This window comes from Nomascus leucogenys, chromosome 16, assembly GCF_006542625.1.
Source record: "Nomascus leucogenys isolate Asia chromosome 16, Asia_NLE_v1, whole genome shotgun sequence".
NCBI classification, from domain to species: Eukaryota; Metazoa; Chordata; class Mammalia; order Primates; family Hylobatidae; genus Nomascus; species Nomascus leucogenys.
In genome coordinates, this window is record NC_044396.1 from 44477035 (window position 1) to 44499251 (window position 22217).

Sequence of the window (22217 nt, forward strand, 5' to 3'; positions counted from 1 at the left end):
GTAGTCCCAGCTAATTGGGAGGCTGAGGTGGGAAGATCACCTGAGCCTGGGGAGGTTGAGGCTGCAATGAGCTGTGGTCACACCACTGCACTCCAGCCTGGGCAAGTGAGATCCTGGCTCAAAAAAAAAAAAAAAAGAAAAAATAAGAGTATGGACATAAAAGTGGAAACAACAACAGACACTGGGGACTACTACAGGGGAGAGGGAAAAAGGCTAAGGGCTGATATACTATCTATTGGGTCCTAGGTACTAGGATGAGATCATTCATACCCTAAACCTCAGAGTCATGCAGTCACACAATATACCCATGTAACAAACCTGCACATGTACCCTCTGAATTTAAAAGTTGAAATTATTTTTAAAAGGCCGGGGGATGGGGTGGGGGTGCGATACTGAAATTGGAATGCTCTTTCTTATAGAATGCCAACTACTACCAGCCTGGCCGACATGGTAAAACCCCATCTCTACTAAACATACAAAAATTAGCCAGGCGCACACCTGTAATCCCAGCTACTTGGGAGGCTGAGACATGAGAATTGCTTGAACCCAGGAGGCTGCAGTGAGCTGAGATCACACCACTGCCCACAGCAGAGTGAGACCCTGTCTCAAGAAAAAAGAAAAAAAAGAATGCCAACTAGTAAATATAGGATATGAGAAAATCACACTCTTGAACCCCTAGTAATAATTTATTCACACAAGAATCAATTCAAAAGATGCTAAAACAAGTTAAGGAGTTAAGGTTTGATGAGGAGCAGCTACATGCAGTTATGTGCTACATAGTAACGTTTCAGTCAACAATGGTCCCATAAGATTATACCTTATTTTTACTGTACCTTTTCTATGTTTAGCTGTGTTTAGATACACAAAATACTATTGTGTTGCAATTGTCTACAGTATTCAGTAGTCACATGCTGTACAAGTTTGTAGGCTAGGAGCAACAGGCTATACCATACAGCCTATTTGTGTAGTAGGCTATACATTTAGCTTTGTGTAAGTATACTTTGTATTTCTAAAATAATGCATAATCTGAATCAACTCGTAATGAAATGTGAGGCAAAAACAAAATGAGGGCTTATCTGCAAAATAAATGGTCCCCCCTCTCCAAAAAGGTCACTATCATTGAAGACAAAGAAGGGCTGAGGAATCATTCCAGATTAAAGGTGACTAAAGAAATAGGAAAACTAAATGCTATGTGTGATCCTTCCTTGGATAAATCAGGAAGAAAGATTGATATAAATTATATTACTGAGACAACTGGTGAAATTTAAATACAGTCTATAGATAATAGTATTATATCCATCAAGATTTTCCTGATTTTTTTTTATCACTGTCTTGTGGTTCTGTAAATGGATGATCTCACAGTCCAGGTAACAGTAAGGGCATGGTATTTGCAATTTACTATCAGATGATCCAGGAGAAAAAGTATAGATATATATGTGGAGACAGCGAGGGCAACAGGAGTGTGAAAAGAATAAAACAAATGTGACATGTTACCTTGGTGAATCTGGGTGAAGAGTGTATGGGAGTACTCTGCACTATAATTGCAACTTTTCTGTAAGCTTCAAATTGTTTCAGAATAAGGGTTTTTAAAAATGAGTAAGAAAAACTTCCCATAAGTGTGCCATGTTTACACTTCTGGAGAGAGGCTCTTCATGCTTGCATCAGGTTCTGACTGTGAACACTCCTCAAAAAAGGGTCAAGACCCATGAATAGAAGTGATAAGAAGGGAAAGAAAAATTATGAAAAAAAAAAACTAATACACCTTCTTCCCATTACTTATATTTAATTTTTTTTTTTTGAGACAGGGTGTCATTCTGTTGCTGAGGCTGGAGTGCAGTGGCACAATCATGGCTCACTGCAGCCCTGCCCTCTCCAGGCTCAACCTTCCACCTCAGCCTCCCAGGTGGCTGTAACTGCAGGTGTGCACTACCACACCCACCTGATTTTTGTGCGTTTTCTTGTAGAGACAGGATTTCACCTAGGCTGGTCTTGAATTCCTGGGTTCAAGTGACCCAGCTGCCTCAGCCTCCCAAATTGTTAGGATGACAGGTGTGAGCCACTGAACCCAGCTTAATTGAAAAGCAAAAAAATTTTATTTGATAAGGGGTCTTGTTATGTTCTCCAGGTGGTCTCAAACTCCTGGCCTCAAGCAATCCTCCCAAAGTGCTGGGATTATAGGTGTGTGTCATCATGCCCAGCCATATTTCTATATTTAGTCATATTCTCTGACTCTTGTAAATGGGAATTAAACTCAAATAGCAAAGATAAAGATGTGAAGCACTGATGTTAGTCTGAATATCAGGGTTTTAAAAAAAGGTTTTAATTAAAGCAGTAAAACTTAAAATTATAAAATAATAGCTTTTGCCACATTAGCAATAAATGCTGTTCTTTCTTTAGTCTTTATTAACAGAACCACGGGCTTGCTCTATCACTCAGGCTGTGCAGTGGCACAACTGCGACCCACTGCAGCCTCGAACTCCTGGGCTCAAGCAATCCTCCCGCCTCAGCCTTCCAAGTAGCTGGAACTACAGGTTCATGACACCACTCCCGGCTAACTTCAGTCTTTAAAACTCAATAGTTGACCCAAAACAAATTTCTCATTCATTTTATGATCATTTATTCATTCAATCTGAAATATTTCATCAATTTTGAACCAAACACTGCTCACTGCTGGGGGGAGGAAACTGCAAGTAATCATTAATTGACTTCTCATTGACCACAAAATTAAAACATATTTATTACACTAGAAAGTGAAGTTTCTTCATTGTGGCTAGATCAAAGAATATGATTATAGGTGAGAAATGTGTAAAGAGTACAAAAAAAAATCAATTTAAAATGATTATTTAGGGTGGGCGCAGTGGCTCACACCTGTAATCCCAGCACTTTGGGAGGCTCAGGTGGGTGGATCACTTGAGGTCAGCAGTTCAAGACCAGCCTGGCCAACATGGTAAAACCGTGTCTCTACTAAAAATACAGAAATCAGCCAGGTGTGGTGGTGCACTCATGTAATCCCAGCTACTCAGGAGGCTGAGGCAGGAGCATTGCTTGAACCTGGGAGGCGGAGGTTGCAGTGAGCCAAGATGGCGCCACTGCACTCCAGCCTGGGCAACAGACAGAGCGAGACACCATCTCAGAAAAAAAAAAAAAAAAAAAAAAAAAAAAAAAAAGATTTTTAAAATGTCACATGTAATTTCACAAGAAAATTAACTGCAACTCAGGTTTATTTTCACATTGTTTAATTTTATGTACATTTCACATATCATAAATACACACAATACAAAAAGCTATACAAAAACCCTAGTAATTTAACATTTAAAAAAGGGAGTGGGAGATACTGCATTTGATTTCTGACACTTTTCTGTTTAAATAATACTTAAATTCAGTTTTCAAGAAGACAACAAATTGAAAATCATTAATTTTTCAGAGGGCTTTGTGTTCACATAAATTCATCATTCAGGCTGGGCATAGTGGTTCATGCCTGTAATCCCAGCAAGTTGGGAGGCTGAGGCGGGTGGATCACCTGAGGTCAGGAGTTCAAGACCAGCCTGGCCAACATGGCAAAACCCCATCTTTAAATAAAAACAAAACAAAACATAAATAGATTCATCATTCAAGTATATTTTTATTGAAGCAATAAACCACTTCAGTGGCTGCAGAGTCAAACTGGGTAAGCCTCAATATTGAGCAAAAGTAGAGAACTCTTGCTTTCCTCAGCCTAGAATCAGCTTCTAACACATGAAATGCAGAGCACAACAGTGATTTTTAAGCTGGCATTATTAAGACCATAGTATAGGGCTGACAATGCACAGCACACCCTATATTGTTTGCCTATAGACTCTTGTTAAAAATATCATACTAAAAATAATAATTAGAAATTTTATTTTTCCTAATTTTTTGTTCAATTTAAAAAATAATACATCTTTTTCATTGTGCTTGGCAACTGGACATGACATAATTTAAACACACAATGGAGAAAATATATACATAACTGCTAAAGGATTTTGACATTGTTTAAATTAATTATTTTATTATTTTGGTTCAACAGTTATCAATCACAGCAAATATAAATAACAAAATAATATCATTCACCATACGATCATGTTTTTAAAAAGTGAATTGTTGAGGCACAAAAACATTACGTGACTTGCCCAAGGTCATGAAAGGAATGAGGGGCAGACAACCGCAAGTTTTTTCTAACTTAAACAACTATACTAACCCCTAGCTTATACCATCTCTCAAAATCAGCTCAGGGTGACAGATACAGAAATTTAATGCATTATCCAGGAATGTTTGTTTAACCTAAACTGCTGTTATTAATAAACTTAAGAATCTATATGTTTAGCATACATTGTTAGGAATTTACAAATAAAACATCTTTTTCTGAATTATTAGGTGTGTAATTTGTTAGTATTTGACACAATTGCAAAAACAAAATTGACAATTTTAAACAAACGAATTCTGTGAAAGATGCTTATTAACATGATTTTTTAAAAAATACTAATTATAGGACCTACAAAATTCAGAAGACAGTACCTTAGATACAAACATTTAATATAAATGCATTAAATCACCTTCTAGTTGACCCTTTGTTATCAATGAAAACGTTCTAACAGAGCACTCATAATGTTTCCTGGTATTCTTTGGTGCTTATCAATCAAAGCTTGAACAGCATTCTTCGTCTATTAAGAAAACAAAAGAAAAGCTATTGTTAGTAAATCTTAATATAGATTGATTTAACTCCCATCACCCCTCAGAATTAATGATTTCCTTCTCAGTATACCTGAAGCTTATATATTTTTCTTTTTTATAGAGATGGGGTTTCACTATGTTTCCCAGGCTGTTCTCGAACTCCTGGGCTCAAGCAATTCTCCCACCTTGGCCTTCCAATGTGCTGGGATTACAGGCATGGGCCACTGTGCCTGGCTGCAGCATATTTCTTATATTTATTTTATTAAGCCTTCAATTATAGTTGTTGTCCACGTGTCTATTTTCTATACCAGACTGTAAGCTCCTTAAGATACATCTTAGTATTTCTCCAGCATTAAGCACAGCAACACCTTGCACATGATAAACACTAAAGGGAACTTAAAGAGGAAAAAAAGTAAAAAAATTTCGAGTAGACAAATGGAAGACTTAGTCCTTTCCAGCTATTAGTAAACTCTAATGTATATTTTCTTTTATCACCATACATACTAAACAATTATATCAGGGTCTCACTGTGTTGCTCAGGCTGGTCTTGAACTCCTGGACTCAAGGGATCCTCCTGCCTTGGCCTCCCAAAGTGCTGGGATTACAGGCATGAGTCATCATGAACTATGTATTTACATACATATATACTTCCTTTTTTAGACTTTAACCTTTAAAGAAAATAAACACTAGGCCAAAGATGTATTATAAAAATACGCCCCTTTGGCTGGGTATGGTGGCTCACACCTGTAATCCCAGCACTTTAGGAGGCTGAGGTGGGTGGATCACTTGAGATCAGTAGTTCGAGAGCAGCCTGACCAACATGGTGAAACCCCGTCTCTACTAAAAATACAAAATTAGCAGGTGTGGTGACACATGCCTGTAATCCCAGCTACTTGGGAGGCTGAGGCAGGAGAATCGCTTGAACACAGGAGGCGAAGGTTGCAGTGAGCCAAGATGGCACCATTGCACTCTAGCCTGGGCAACAAGAGTGAAACTCCATCTCAAAACAAAACAAAACAAAACAAAAATCACCTCTCTAAACCACAGTTTTCATACCTGTAAAATGAGAACTACTTCATACAGTTATAAGGATTAAATGAAACTGAAGGGACATCTTCAGGTACTTAACATAGTGACTGCCACAGAGTTTGTGTTCCGTGATGTGTATTAAGTGTATTCTAGAATTTTATTGATTCATTCAAAAAATATTAGATGCTTTGGAAATTATAATATTAGTGAAACAAGTCTCTAATCTCGAGGAGCTTATAACTTAAAAGGAAGAATCAAGTATAAAGTAACTAAAATGTGAGATCATTAGTGATGAGTATCCTCTGAAGTGTGAAAAGAAAGTGTTCAGAAGTTCAGACCTGAGAGCCCACTGGGTAGGCAGTGAGCAGGGGAGGACACATGAACAGCGTACTGTTTGGTGCGGGTCTCCAAGGACCCATAATATTCCAATAATGGTAAAGGAAGGAGCATGAGAAGAAAAGAGTCCAGGAAAACCACTGTGTAAGGAATGGCGAGTTAGCCAGTTTTGCTGGAGTTTCAGGTATTCAAAAGCTGGGTAAGGTAAGGCTTTAAAATTAATTTCAATTAAATCATGAAGGGAGTTAAATACCAAGTAAAAAAGCACAGACTTTGAGTATATAAAGTAAAAAAGTATAGACTTGTACCAAGTAAAAAAGTATAAACTGGTGGTGCGTGCCTGTAATTCCAGCTATTTGGGAGGCTGAGGTACGAGAATCACTTGAATCCCGGAGACGGAGGTTGCATTGAGTCGAGACTGCACCACTGCACTGCAGCCAGGGTTACAGAGTAAGACTGTCTCAAAAAGGAAAGAAAGAAAAGAGGGAAATCCTATCATGTGATACAACATAGATGAACCTTGAGGACATTACGTTAACTGAAATAAGTCAATGACAAAAAGACAAACACCGTATGATTTCACTCATATGAGGTATCTAAAGTGGTCAAAGTCTTAGAAAAGTAAAATGGTGGTTGCTAGGAGCTGGAGGAAGGGGAAATGGGAAGTTGATGTTCAACAGGTATAGTCCATTTTGCAAGATGAAAAAATTCTGGAGACCTATTGCTCAATAATGTGAATGTACTTAACAGTACTGAACTGTATGCTTAAAAATGGTTAAGATAGTACATGTATGTGTTTTTACCATAATTTGTTTTACTATGTTTTACCATATTATCTGTTTACCATATGTTTTACCATAATGTTTTTACCATAATTTATATTTTAAAAAATAAATCAGACTATATATATACCAAAGACTATATAAAAGTCATAATCAAAATATAATCATCCCATTTTATTTTTTGAGAGACAGTGTCTCACTCTGTTGCCCAGGCTGGAGTGCAGTGGCGCAATCATAGTTCACTGTAACCTTGACCTCCTGGATTCATGATATCCTCCCACCTCAGCCTCCCAAGGTGCTCGGATTACAAGTGTGAGCCACCAAGCATGGCCCATTCATCCCATTTTCTAAGTGATTCAGTTAACATGACATTTATTGCATTTAACAAGAATGGGGTAAAAAAGGAAAAAAAGGAGAACATGACATTTGTAGGGTTTTTTTGTTTTGTTTTGTTTTTGTAGTTTTATACTCTCTGAAAGTATAATTACAAGGCAGACAGGCTTTTCTCCTCTCCATCCTCCTTCATCTCTTTGCAAAAACTAGTATTACTGACCATTCCCATTTTTTACTAACACTTCACCTGCTGACTTCTGTCACACAAATTTACTTGTTCTCTTACCTCTCTGCCAGTTCTCTTTCAGTCAGCTCTGGCACTTCTTCCTTGGCCTTCTCCTTCAGTGCTACATCTCCTGCAGTCTGTTCTCAGCACTTTTCTTTCTTTCTCACCTGCCTTGTAAAGCTCATGGCTTAAGTAGCTGTCTCAGTGCAAATGACTGAAATCTCCATCATCAATTCTGACTTTCTCCCAAACTCCAGTCCAATATTTCCAAAAACCTATGCATAGAAATATATTCCTATCCTACAGGTTACCATAAATTCTATCACTGGCCGCCACCCACTAAATGTCTGTAGCACTCCCCTCACGCCCCCAACTCCTGCCTGTAGTGACAGTAAGTCTCCAGGGATTAGCAAATGTTCCCTAGGGGATACAATCATCTCTGGTTGAGAGCCACTGACCTAGATATGCTTGTAGAATATAAAAATAAATCAATGACATTCAAAATATAATAATTGAAAATAAAAATCTGTCCTAAAACTAAAAAAGAAAAAGCAATTTACCTTTTCAGCTAATTCTTCCGCTGTTACCTGTGGGTCATATGGAATGGGGTCACCTAAATAGGTCCGTAACTTCACTGGAAAACCTCCATACATTGGAGCAAATGGATAGCGGAATTTTTCATAAAGCCACCTAAATAACCCTGTTTTAGAGTAAACACAATCATTTTAACTTGTTAAGTATTCTGACCATGTAATTGTAAACTTCCAAATTAATTATGTAGGACTTACAGGAAGGTGGCAAAAAATATCACTTCTTGGCAATTAATACAATTTTTTAAAAAGAAGAGCTTTTCATCAATTATAACAAATATATCACACCAATGCAAGATATTAATAATAGGAGAAACTAGGGGGTGGTGAGAAGATTTATGAGAACTCTCTGTACTTTCTATAAACCTAAAAATGCCCCCCAAAAAAGTTTATTATTTTTTTAAATGAGCTTTTACACCACAGGAATTTAACAAAAATAAGTAAACAATGAATAAATAAAATAAAAATACAGTAATTTTAAAAGGCAAACAAGTTACTATTATTGCAAAACAAAGGCTAAACTGCTACCAAACTACTAGAGGTGAAAAAGTCTAGAGTCTCACAAATAAGTAACTCAGATAAATAAAAGACCAAAAAAAGGAAGAATAAATTTATGTAAATATGAGACTATAATGCCAAATAAACTAGGTAAAGACAAAATATTATTATGAATTAGGAAAAACACATCAAAGCAAATAACTACTAATACTAATGACCAAATATGAAATTTACCAGAATAAAATAAAAGTGGTAATAATGTAAAAATAAACTGACAGACTAAATTTTAAAAAACATCTAAAATATCATCGAAGGAATCCAAAACAGGCAGGCCATATGGAACGCACAGTCATGGATTGTACCAGAAGTTGAAAGTATTGCTTACACATCAAAACACAGAATACACCCTAACCTACAGGTCACACACACACACACACATACACAAAATCACTAGATACTATTTTTGGAATATTCAACTTTAAAGTAAAAAAAGTAAAAAAAAAAAAAAAAAGCACAGGCAAAATGAATAAACAAAACTTCTGGAATAATTTCTGATTTGCCACTAAATTCTAAATAAATGAGCCAAGAAAAAATTAGAAGAAATAGGCTGGGCACAGTGGCTCACGCCTGTAATCCCAACACTCTGGAAGACCAAGGGGGGTGGATCACCTGAGCTCAGGAGTTCGAGACCAGCCTGGCCAACATGGCAAAACCTTGTCTTTGCTAAAAATACCAAAATTAGCCAGGCATGCTGGCACATGCCTGTAGTCCCAGCTACTCTGGAGGCTGAGGTGGGAGAATCATTTGAAGCTGAGAGGTGGAGGTTGCAGTGAGCTGAGATCATGCCACCACACTCCAGCCTGGGCAATAGAGAGAGACTCTGTCTCAAAAAAAAAAAAAAAGTAAATAAATAAACAAATAGAAGAAATAAATCCACAACAAAAGTTAAAGATCTCATCAATCTTCCTTTCCACTTTAAATCTGATAAAAAGGGAAAAAAATAAGACTTAAAAAACAATGCAGTACCAACAAAATAGCAATGTTATACATAAAAGAAACAAGGGCAGTTTAAAGCTCTTCAGAAGGGGACTTGTAAGTAGATAGGAACACTAACAATAATAGTGCTAGGATAAAAAACAAAACAAAACAAATAATGCTAGGAATATGTAATATAATCAATTAAATATAATACGCAAACCATAGGGTACAATAACAAGCTGAATACTTCAAAATAAGAAACAGGTATTGCAAAGAAAAAGCACACCTAATCATTAACATTGTTATAATTACATTAAAATCTGATTTTTTAAATCTATAAATAAAGGATAGGTAAAAAGAACTTTCCAGTGTAAATGTATTATGATACAAAATATTTTTTTTTTTTTTTTTTTTTTGAGACAGAGTCTTGCTCTGTCGCCCAGGCTGGAGTGCAGTGGCGCGATCTTGGCTCACTGCAAGCTCCTCCTCCCTGGTTCTTGCCATTCTCCTGCCTCAGCCTCCCAAGTAGCTGGGGCTACAGGTGCCTGCCACCACGCCTGGCTAATTTTGTTTGTATTTTTAGTAGAGACGGGGGTTCACCATGTTAGCCAGGATGGTCTCGATCTCCTGACCTCGTGATCCACCCACCTCGGCCTCCCAAAGTGCTGGGATTACAGGCGTAAGCCACCGCTCCCGGCCGGTACAAAATATTTTTAAAAACAACAAGAAGTGACAAATAAACCAAAGCAAATGCTATTTCCTTAGGTAGTTAATCTTAGTTCAATATCATATTGTCATCCATTTTTAAAGCTGTAACTTCTGGGGTGAGTTAAAAAGATTGTTGGGATAGTTTGTAAATGTATTCTAAACCTTGTCACCATGGTTTAAAACAATAAACTAGCTAATCCACTGTGAAGTTTTTAAAAGCCCATTTGAAGAATTTCAGTTTGTGTATGATACTCTCAACAGAAATACAGCATTAAGAACTGTCATTACTTAGAACTGGTTATCATTTGGACTTTAAACACAAAAACGTCTAAATAGTATATCCATTTTCTAAAGATAACAATTCAAAAGGTTTCCTTGTAGGGTTCAACAACCCAAATATTTAAAAATTACATTGTAATTTAAAACCATACAAATCAGAACTTACTTGTTCCTCCAAGTGATCTAAATCCTTCTCGAATATTTTGTGTAAACATAGGAATAATGGGCTAAAGAAAAGGAGAATTTGAATTAAAAAGTAAATAAAGTAATCCATTCAATGTCTCCATTAGAGTAACTAATGCAAGCTTTTTTTTTTTTTAAGAAAGAGAAAAGGCACCTATTGCCATGCCACCCTGAACATGCCCAATCTCGTCTGATCCCAGAAGCTAAGCAGGGTCGGGTCTGGTTAGTACCGGCATGGGAGAAAGAGAAAAGGAGTACAAATTCATTAGCATGGGAGTGTCAGGGGAATCACAAAGTGATTATGCAAACTTTGAGGGCCTGTTTGATATTACGAAAATAAAATATTTTTAAAATAAAAGCACACATGATTAGTTTATCAACTAAATTCAACTTGATCATTTGTAAAAATAGAAATTGGAAACACTACCCTCCAGTGGTAATATATAATATTTCATTGACCAATTTTCCTAACATTCCACATAAAACCTTGAAACTCAAAATAGAGATTACAGTAATCATTAATTTCACTAAATAAAATGAATGTGGTAAACGCAATTGTCTTTAGTGGGCTATTGAATAGTACGCTCACTGGAGAAAAGTTGCAAGCAGGGATTCTAAGGGTAATTTTTCGGGGGGGGTTGGGGACAGAGTCTCACTCTGTGGCTCAGGCTGGATTGCAGTGGCGTGATCATGGCTCATTGCAGTCTCAACCTCCCAGGTTCAAGCAATCCTCCTACCTTGGTTTCCCAAAGTGTTAGGATTACAGGCATGAGCCACTGCACCTGGCTCCAAAGGGAAATTTATGTATATTTAAATGGCAAGTTTTGGCAAGACGCTGTCGTGGAATTGGTAAAATTTTTTGTGAGTCTATTAAATCTAAAATACTCAACATCAATGAAAAGTAACTATAAGACTCAACCACACAGACAAAAAGGAAAAGCACATATATTAAAGAATTTGGCCAGGTGCGGTGGCTTGTGCCTGTAATCCCAGCACTTTGGGAGGCCAGGACAGGTGGATCACTTGAGCCCAGGAGTTCAAGACCAGCCTGGGCAACATGGCAAAACTCTGTCTCTACAAAAAAATGTAAAAATTATCCGGCTGTGGTGGTACGTGCCTGTAGTCTCAGTTACCTGGGAGGCTGAGGTGGGAGGATTGCTTAAGACCAGGAGGCAGAGGTTGCAGTGAACCAAGATCACACCACTGCACTCCAATAAGGGCAATAGAGCGAGACACTGTCTCAAAAAAAAAAAAAAAAAAGAATTCTCCATAATTGTTTGATTTTAGAGAATTTCTGCTAATAAGTTCATGATTTTTATTTTCCAAAAATATCAATGATTCAGTATATTTAATAATGAAGACCTTAAATACCTATAAAATAATGAAGTATTGATACGTAAAGAGGTTATGCCACTGTGAATACTGAAGTAGATAAAAAATCGAATGAAACACTTAAAAATATACATAATATACTGAATTAAATGATGTTTCAGAATAGATAAAATTTTGGTTGGGGGAGTATTACATTACTTACAGTCAACCATGAGTAAATGCCTAATACAAAATTACCTGCTTAATAGGTGAGATATTTAAATAAGCTTAAAAGTTATTCCTACTAAGCTTTGGAAAACAGTAAAATACAGCAGACTGAAGGAAAGAGACTACAGGCAAAGCCTTCATAAAACCTACTACTTCACATATAACTAACCAATCATTTGTTATATCTCTCCTCTCGCCAGAAGGAAGATGCCTAATACACTGCAAGGACACTGTTTTGTTCACTGTTGTATAGCACCTAGAACTGTGCCTGGAATCCACTAGGTGCTAACAGAAAGTGAGATGGAGAAATTAAACAAAGAGTGAGTAAACAGAGCAAAGAGACAATGCTTCTAAATGAATTAATTTGTATTCTCTGAATACAAAAGTCAGAAATAGACAGCAGCAATCTCAAAACCAGTTAGGAAAAGGGGAGAAGTTAAGTAAAGAAAAGCAGTCAGGGCCGGGCATGGTGGCTCATGCCTGTAATCCCAGCACTTTGGGAGGCCAAGGCAGGCAGATCACTTGAGGTCAGGAGTTCGAGACCAGCCTGGCCAACATGGTGAAACCCCATCTCTATTAAAAATACAAAAATCAGCCAGGCGTGGTGGCCAGTGTCTATAATCCCACCTACTCGGGAGGCTGAGGCAGGAGAATCACCTGAACCTGGGAGGTGGAGGCTGCAGTGAGCAGAGATCACGCCACTGCGCTCCAGCCTGGGTGACAGAGCAAGACTCCGTCTCAAAAAAATTAAAAGTAAAAAAGAGCAGTCAAATGAAGAAATTAAAATTTGATGGAGTTAACTCAGAAAGCTAAAACACAAGAAGATAAAGAAGATAAAACACACTGAATTGTTTATGCATATAAGTAAATATAGTTTATTTGCTTGTTTTTGTAGAAATGGGGTCTTGCTTTGTTGCTCAGGCTAGTCTTGAACTGGCTTCAAGGGATCCTCTTGCCTCAGCCTCCCAAAGTGCTGGGATTACAGGCATGAGCCTCCATACCTGGCCTTTAATTATTATTATTATTATTTTGGTAGCTTCCACAATACTCAGACACTGAATTCTTCAGTAAAAAGTTCAGATTGTTATCTGGAAATCACTACTAGTTTTGTAAAATAAAATATTAGCATGGCTGAAATCCTAATGTTTTAAATAGTTATAAAATGTCTTTAGAGTTGAGAACCTAAAATGTCCAAGAAGAAACAGAAATATTTCAGCTCATGCATATACCATTTGCCACTTCCAACCAGTATGGCTGGATTTATATCTACTGACTGGCATGATCCCAGAATTCTGTATTGATGTATGCATTTATAAAGACTTTCCTGTTGAAATATCATTCCTTAAATAGCTACCTCTCCAGAAGCTGGACATTTCTAGAGCTCACTAAATAAAAGAAAGCTTACCCTAGCAGGCTCAGTATTCCTCACTATAGTCTCAGAATATGGTTTCTACATTGGCACTCAAGCTTTCATCCTTAAAGCCACAAGCCTTACTTTATCCCAAATTGATCTTGCAATATAATTATTCATTCCTCTTATTTAAGATGGAGTCTTGCTCTGTCATACAGGCTGGAGTGCAGTGGCACGATCTAGGCTCACTGTAACCTCCGCCTCCTGGGTTTTTAAGCGATTCCCCTGCCTCAGCCTCCCATGTAGCTGGGATTACAGGCATGCGCCACCACACCCGACTAACTTTTTTGTGTGTTTTTAGTAAAGACAGAGTTTGACGATGTTGGCCAGGCTGGTCTGGATCTCCTAACCTCAAGTGATCTGCCCACCTCAGCCTTCATTCCTTCTTTTATGCATACTTTGTACATGAAGAAGTTGCATCAGCAACCTAGAATTCAATTGCTTACATATATAAATGTGTGTCTATATGTATGTGTGTGCATGCATGTGTGCAAGGGAGAGAGGGAGGGAGAGAGGGAGGGGGGAGAGAGAGAGAAAGAGAGAGAGAATACATATGTATAATTTTTTTTTTTTTTTTTTTGAGGCAGAGCCTTGCTGTCTGTCGCCCAGGCTGGAGCACAATGGCACGATCTCAGCTCACTGCAACCTCTGCCTCCCAGGCTCCAGTCATCTTCCAACTTCAGCCATCTGAGTAGCTAAGACCATGCCCAGCTAATTTTTGTACTTTTAGCAGAGATTGTGTTTCACCATGTTGCCCAGGCTGGTCTTGAACCCCTGGCCTCAAGTGATCCTCCTGCCTTGGCCTCCAAAACTGCTGGGATTACAGGCATGAGCCCCCATATCCAGCTGAGAATGTATATTTTTAAAAACTATTACTGGGGTCTTGACGTCTTAACTCTGTCACTAAAAATGTGGGAGCCATTGTACAAGTTACTTACCATGTTTAAGCCTCACTTTCTTCATGCATAAAATGGGGATAAATAAAAATTATCTCTATCTCAAAGTTTTTTATGGATAAAGTGAGATAATTCATATAATTTTATTGAAACAAAATATTTTCTTTTAAATCTGCTATTTATTTTACAATTAAAGTAAATGGACTAGTTATCTCCTGAACTTATTTAAATTACCTAAAAGTTCTTACCAAAGTCATAAGTCTCAAGAATTCACAAACCAGGGTGATTTGTATTATATCAAAAAGTCTGTCACTTTCAAATAAACCTTAATATCTTCTACCAATATTTTGTGAACTTGCCTTGACAATCAAGCTTTTTCCCCTTTAATTTCTATTACTATGTTATAATTTAAATGTGGTTAATCCTGTAACAATAGCCTTAAATTTTGTTCACAGCTTATAATTTTGTGAGGTCTATTAAGGGATTTTCCAGGGGGGATACTTGTGCCACTTACAACTATATATATATATATGTATATAACTGAAAGATTTCCCTCACGTATCTGGGAAGCCCCTTCAGTCTCGGATGTCAGCAGACTCACTGTGCAATGTAGTCAGGAATGGCAACAGTACCGGTTGCCTCGAGTTCTGAACTGTGTGCTCTGCTCTGCTGCTGCCTTGCTGAATGACCAGATCCCTTCCATCCCTCCATCTCTCTGTGCCTGAGTCTCCTCATCTGCAACATTGGAATAATTATATGCATCACCTCCTTACTGAATAGGAGTACAAGATAAAGTGTTTAAAAGTGCTATGAGATATTGGGGTGGCACAATATTTATCAAACTTGTAAGATTTCTGTTTGTTTTTAAACTTATAAAAAGGTATTTCTTAAACTTTCTGAAGTTTTATATAAAAATCTCAATTAAGTTATCTAGATTATTTAAATTAATTATCTGGAAACTCTAGGATTAGAAAGAGTTCTTTTCTCTATATCGTTTATCTCTTTCAGGTCTTCTTCCAAGCAAAATGTTGCTGAAAATGTAAACTTAAGAATGAGGAATTGGAATCCCATGGCATATTTATGTGATTTTAAATCTATTTTTGTCATCTTTATCTTAAATTTTTGAAGAAACAATTCTTTCAAAATATAAACTTGAAAGCTGAACCATCTTTGATTAGGATTTTAGCTTTTATCATTGTTTTCATACATATTATATTGATTATTCTTAATTTTTGTATAACTGCATATATCCTTTTGTATTCTATATTATTTATATAGTATAGGTTTTTGTTTTCTATGTCAGTGCTTAGGACTTTGGGAAATAAGTAAAATGTGCCATAATTCATTTTCTATACAACTAAAAAACTAAGTTACTGACAATATTCTCCAACTGGCCTGGAAAAAGAACAATACTCTATCAAACGTAATTTCTTTTCCTGACAATCAAAATTAAAATAAACAGAAAACGAAGGAGAAACTTTCCATAGGTAATAGATAAGTGTTTCATAGGCTAAAGTACAATATGGAGACCAAAAGGCTGAGAAATACTTTCCAAAGGCAAAATAAAAGAACAAAATGACATTCAAATTCTCCAGTCTTTTTTTTTTTTTTTGAGACAGAGTCTCACTCTGTCACCCAGGCTGGAGTGCAGTGGTGTGATCTCAGCTCGCTGCAACCACCACCTCCTGGGTTCAAGCAATTCTCCTGCCTCAGTCTCCCGAGTAGCTGGGATTACAGGCGTGCACCACCATGTCCGGCTAATTTTTGAATTTTTAGTAGAGATGGGGTTCCATCATGTTAGCCAGGCTGGTCTCAAACTCCTGACCTCGTGATCTGCCCGCCTTGGCCTCCCAAAGTGCTGAGATTACAGGCGTGAGCTACCACACTTGGCCTATATACTAATTTTTAAGGTATTGCAGTGGAAGTGTCTAAGTTCTTATACACTTTGGCTCATTACTTAACCATTTATTTTAAATTTGACTAAGCTTTACTGCAATAATTAATTTTATACAACTCACCACTTTTGCATCAATTGCAACCTGAGCGAAGCCTTTACGATGACCCCATATGATGTTGTAAGTTTCATCACTAATTAGGGCTTCTCGAACTCCACCTGGTGAGATAGCTAACAAGTGGCCACTCCTCAGAATTTCAACACATTTTTCTCTTGGTCCATGTAGAGCACAAAACACATCCAGTAATAAACTAAACCCTGTAAGAAACATGAGTGTGAAGATACAACATAAGTATTTCTTGTTTAATTCTTCAAGAGAAAAATCTTCACAAACTACATAGTGTACTAGTTATACTTAAATCAGTAAACTTTTTTACTTTTTAAAATCAACAAAAACTCTAAAGTTTAACTTAAGCTTGATATTAAGCTTCTCTGGCTCAAATTCTTAGGTAAAACTCACAACAATCTTGACAAACAGGTATTCTTCTCCCCACTTTACAAATGAGAAAACTTGGGCTTACAGAATAATAGCTTGCTCAAAGTCACACATCTAAGAAGTGGCAGGGCAGAGATTCCAGAGATGGGATTCTGATGGGATTCAGAAACGATATCCCATCAGCAATCAGAAATCTAATCTTCCGTTAACCCTAAAAGAGAATCACTCAGGAGAATGTGAATCAAACTATGCTTAGCTCTTCCAAAACTGGCAAGACCACGATCAAAACTATTTAAATTAAAAGTTAGATAATGCTAATTCTATAATTAAATTTTTAAAATAATAGCAAACATCATTAAGAGATTTTAATAAAGTGAGAGTGCTTGACTCAAGAGCAGCTAATTCCAAGTCTTAATATTATACAGCTTTTCAAATTAAAACTATTTATAGATGAAAGAAATAATCCTGTTAGTAATTAAATATTTTAATCAAATCCCATACTGGAACTTCTGAAGACTGATGTTAGTATACATTATTCCCTGAGAATGGGAAATGTAGGGATGCATTTGATGTTAAAAACTATGCAGACTGGTCAGGCATGGTGGCTCATGCCTGTAAAATAACAGCACCCTGGGAGACAGAGGCAGGCAGATCATTTGTGGTCAAGAGTTCAAGACCAGCCTGGCCAATGTGGTGAAACCCTGTCTCTACTAAAAATACAAAAAATCAGCCTGGCATGGTGGCATGTGCCTGTAATCCAGCTACTAAGGAGGCTCAGGCAGGAGAATTGCTTCAACCTAGAAGATGGAGGTTGCAGTGAGCCAAGATTGTGCCACTGCACTGCAGCCTGGGCAACAGAGCAAGACTCTGTCCCAAAGAAAAAAACAAAAAACACTATGCAGACTAACCAAACTTCCCATTAGTTTAAAGATCTGAGGCAAGTTTATAAATAGCATTAAGATTAAAATAATTGCCAGACCGGGTGTAGTGGGTCATGCCTGTAATCCCAGCACTTTGGGAGGATGAGGCAGGCGGATCACCTGAGGTCAGGAGTTTGAGACCAGCCTGGCCAACATGGCGAAACTCCATCTCTACTAAAAATACAAAAATTAGCCAGGCATGGTGGCGCACACTTGTAATCCCAGCTACTCGGGAGCCTGACACAGGGAGAATTGCTTTAATCCATGAGGCAGAGGTTGCAGTGAGCCAAGATCAAGCCATTGCACTCTAGCCTGGGCAACAGAGCGAGACTGTCTAAAAAAAAGTAAAATAAAATAATTGTCATCCCACATTATATTAAATGTTCACTGATTCAACTAGATGCATTCTCATAATGAATGAATGAACAGGGGAGGATTCATACATAAGATAAAACACAAAATCTTTTTTTTTTTTTGGAAACAGGGCCTTGCTCTGTCACCCAGGCTGGAATGCAGGGGCACAATAGTAGCTCACTACAGCCTTGCTCTACTGGGCTCAAGCGATCCTCTCACTCAGCCTCCCAAGTAGCTGGGACTCCAGGCACTATGCCACCATGTCTAGCTGATTTATTTTTATTTTTAGTAGAGACGAGGTCTTGCTATGTTGCCCAGGCTGGTTTCAACCTTTTGAGCTCCAGCAATCCTCCTGCCTCAGCCTTACAAACTGCTGGAATTACAGGTGTGAGCCACGGCACCCACCCTAAAATCTCTCTTGTGCTGAGAATTATAATGATTTTATTCCTTCAGAAAGCAAAGAAAGACTTAAGGTAAATTAGCGTCAAAATATTAAAAAGATCATAAAGAGGGAAATTTTTTGAAAAAGGCAAATGCTAAAAATATTCACATTTTATTATTCCTAAAAATGAAAAAAGTAGAAGCAACCTAATGCTCCATAAGAGAAAAACAGTTAAGTAAATGTTCTAGTCATACACTACATCTTTTTCTTATAAAACATGGTAAAAATGTTAATGCTAACATTAAATCTTAAAAAAAAAACCCCACAAAACTGTTTGCCTATGTGACTGTAAGTAAAAACAATGAAGTAAAATAAATCAAAATGATAACATTATGTTAAGATGGTAAGATTATAATGATGTTCTGTTTAGTTTCCAAATCTACTACAGTGATCATGTTAGTTTTTAACAGAAAACATAGCCATAAACAACATGTTTATACACAAAGTACAAATGGCTTTTTAGTGACACATGGATACCCAAAGCATTAACTATTTATAGGCACTGAAGTAGAACATTACTTAATTCACTGTTTGGTTGTGTTTGTCTGGTTGATGTGTCAGCTTTTGCTTTTATTCCAGAGAACATACTAACAACTCTCTTGGCTTGTTTCTGGTGATTCAGTGACAGAAGAAAATAAGATTTAATGTCAATGAGGTTACTCAAGAATGATTTTTGAAAAACTCTAAACCATTTGGTTAATTAATGTTTTTTAAAAAAAATATAAGGTCGGCTAGGCGCGGTGGCTTACGCCTGTAAATCTCAGTACATTGGGAGGCCAAGGTGGGTGGATCGCCTGAGGTCAGGAGTTCAAGACCAGCCTGGCCAACATGGTGAAACTCCATCTCTACTAAAAATACAAAAATTAGCCAGGTGTGGTGGCAGGTGCCTGTAATCCCAGCTACTCGGGAGGCTGAGGCAAGAGAATCACTTGAACCTGAGAGGCAGAGGTTGCAGTGAGCCGTGATCACACCATTGCACTCCAGCCTGGACACCAAGAGACAGATTCCTTCTCAAAATAAATAAATATGTATACACACACACACACACACACACACACACACACACACACACACACGGCCAGCTAGGCATGGTGGCTCAACCTATAATCCTAGCATTTTGGGAAAGCAAGGCGGGTGTATCACCTGAGGTCAGGAGTTCGAGACCAACCTGGACAACATGGTGAAACCCTTCTCTACTAAAAATACAAAAATTAGCCAGATGTGGTGGCGGGTACCTGCAATCCCAACTACTTGGGAGGCTGAGGCACGAGAATCGGAGGTTGCAATGAGCCAAGATTGTGCCACTGCATTCTAGCCCAGGTGACAGAGCAAGACTGTCTCAAATATCTATATATGTACATACGTATATATATATGTATATATGTGTATATATACGTATATATGTGTGTGTATACACACACACACACACACACACACACACACACACACACACACGGCCTTTATAAACAGATTTTTTAAATGTAGTCTTCACGGCTGGGTGCAGTGGCTCACACTTGTAATCCCAAAACTTTTGAAGGCCACAGTGGGAGGATCACTTGAGGCCAGGAATTTGAGATCAGCCTGGGCAACATAGCAAGACCCCATATCTAAATAAATAAATAAATATAAATAATGTAGTACTCAATCTTATTGTTATAAATCTCATCAGGCAAGTTACACATGATAAGAAACATGATGTATATACTCTTTAGGGTAGTATAATATTACGTGAAGACAAAATATGTCTTTTTTTTTTTTTTTTGAGACGGAGTCTTACTCTGTTGCCCAGGCTGGAGTGCAGTAGCATGATGTCAGCTCACTGTAACCTCTGCCCTCTGCCTCCCGGGTTCAAGTGATTCTCCTGCCTCAGCCTCCCAAGTAGCTGGGCCTACAGAAGGCCTATTAGCCATCACACTGGACTAATTTTTGTATTTTTAGTAGAGATGAGGTTTCACCATGTTGGCCAGGTTGGTTTTGAACTCCTGACCTCAGATGATTTGCCCACCTCATCCTCCCAAAGTGCTGAGATTATAGGCGTGAGCCACTGTGCCCAGCCAAGACAAAATATATCATGACTTTTTTTTTTTTTACTAATTTTAATTTGCTATCAAACTGAGTTATCAAACTCTAATTATAACAAAATTGAACTCCAAAAATCAGTTTTCATGAAAAAATTATGTGAAAAATCAACTATGCACTAAATCAAAATATAAATTGGCAAAAATCACAATTTTTTTAAAGTTACAGTTCAAGATACAACTTAGAAAAATAACAAGTAAATACCTGCTTATAAAGGAAAAAATACTAATTGGGTAGAATACTCAGACTTCACCACTACATAATACATGCATATAAGAAAGCTGCACTTATACCCCCTTAATATATAAAAATATATTTTTTTAAAAAAGGAAAATTTTAAATTATTTTTTTAAAAAATTATGTTGTATACCATAAATACAATTTTCATTAAAAATAAACAATTTTAAAATGTATAAATAAAAAAGAAATGAGCTAACATTTTTGGCCACAATGTCTTTATTTTTAGATATATTGCCTAAAAAGGATAATTAGATATTCCCATATTAGAGTTCCAAGAGTGTTACACACACCCTAAAAAGGCAAAAAGCTTTTTCAAATGACGTTAGAGAGCTCAGGATAGAGACGACCACATAACTTGGTTTTGTTAATAAAACATTTTTACATTACTATCTACAGTGAAAGTTTACCTGGAATCTTAAAGACAAAGTGATCAGCTACTACTCGGCAAGTTCTGCCTTTGTGTATAAATATTTTAGCCATGAAATAGTAAAAATCTATAGGAATAGCTCCATGATAAAAAATTATAAGTGCTGGTCCATCTTCTGGTATTTTTTCCATTCCATGAACTTCATAACCTGTTTGAAAGACAAAATGCAAATACTTAAAATATATTCATTAATTTGTTTACATTAAAGGACGGTTGGTAGCTCAGTCTTTTCTCACAAAAGTACACTAGTCTTCCTGGTTCTCTTCCCCTTTCCCCCTTCTTCCCTCTTTCCTCTTCTCTTTCTTTCTTGAACAAATCAGTCCTACAGCCATTAGGTGGACCATAGTGAAGCAGACAACCTGTGTGGAGAGGTGGCCTGGAGTGTTGGCGCCAGACACTAACAGAGGCACTCACACAGGTGGCGCGGAGTGGGGAGTCAGAGCCAGAGCAGAGTCATGAGGGCACTGCACAGAAAAGAGCCTATCACAGATTGGGGGGCTGCTGAAGGGAAGGAGAAGAGGCAAGGGTCACGGAAGCTTGGGAGTCAGAGCCTGAGTGACATGGGGGCATCCACAACCAGCAGCAGCCTGGCAAGAGGGGCCAGAGCCCGAGACAGGTGGCCTGGTGTGGGGCATCACAGCCTGAGCAGCTGGACAGGGCACTGTACAGAGTGGTGGCCTGGCACAAGCAGGGACAGGACATCCGTGAGTTGTAGGGGAAGGCAACAATGATGGCAGATGGGTTACACACAGGGGGACTGATCAAATGAGTCAACACAGTAAGAATAACGGGAGCCAGGTTTCACTGTTAGAGGAGGGGGTTGAAAACATTAAAAAGGAGAGTATTATTAATAAGAGAAACGCTGTAGCCACAAGGGAACATCACTCC

The 22217-nt window shown here is 37.7% G+C and overlaps 1 protein-coding gene across 2 annotated transcripts in view; it reads right to left on the reverse strand.

Moving 5' to 3' along the window:
* Nucleotides 1-3219: 3219 nt before the first annotated feature.
* Nucleotides 3220-22217, reverse strand: part of TMEM68 (transmembrane protein 68) — a 37437-nt gene continuing 18439 nt past the window's right edge. Inside the window, exons 4-8 of one of the 2 annotated variants that reach the window (XM_030795125.1) lie at nucleotides 21310-21477; nucleotides 16496-16689; nucleotides 10615-10675; nucleotides 7956-8095; nucleotides 3220-4679 (exon numbers count right to left, since the gene is read on the reverse strand). In XM_030795125.1, the coding sequence (XP_030650985.1) occupies nucleotides 4593-4679; nucleotides 7956-8095; nucleotides 10615-10675; nucleotides 16496-16689; nucleotides 21310-21477 (650 nt within the window). In that variant the 3' untranslated portion in view covers nucleotides 3220-4592. The remainder of the gene's footprint in view (nucleotides 4680-7955; nucleotides 8096-10614; nucleotides 10676-16495; nucleotides 16690-21309; nucleotides 21478-22217) is intronic. The other variant, XM_012508887.2, reaches the window with a different exon arrangement.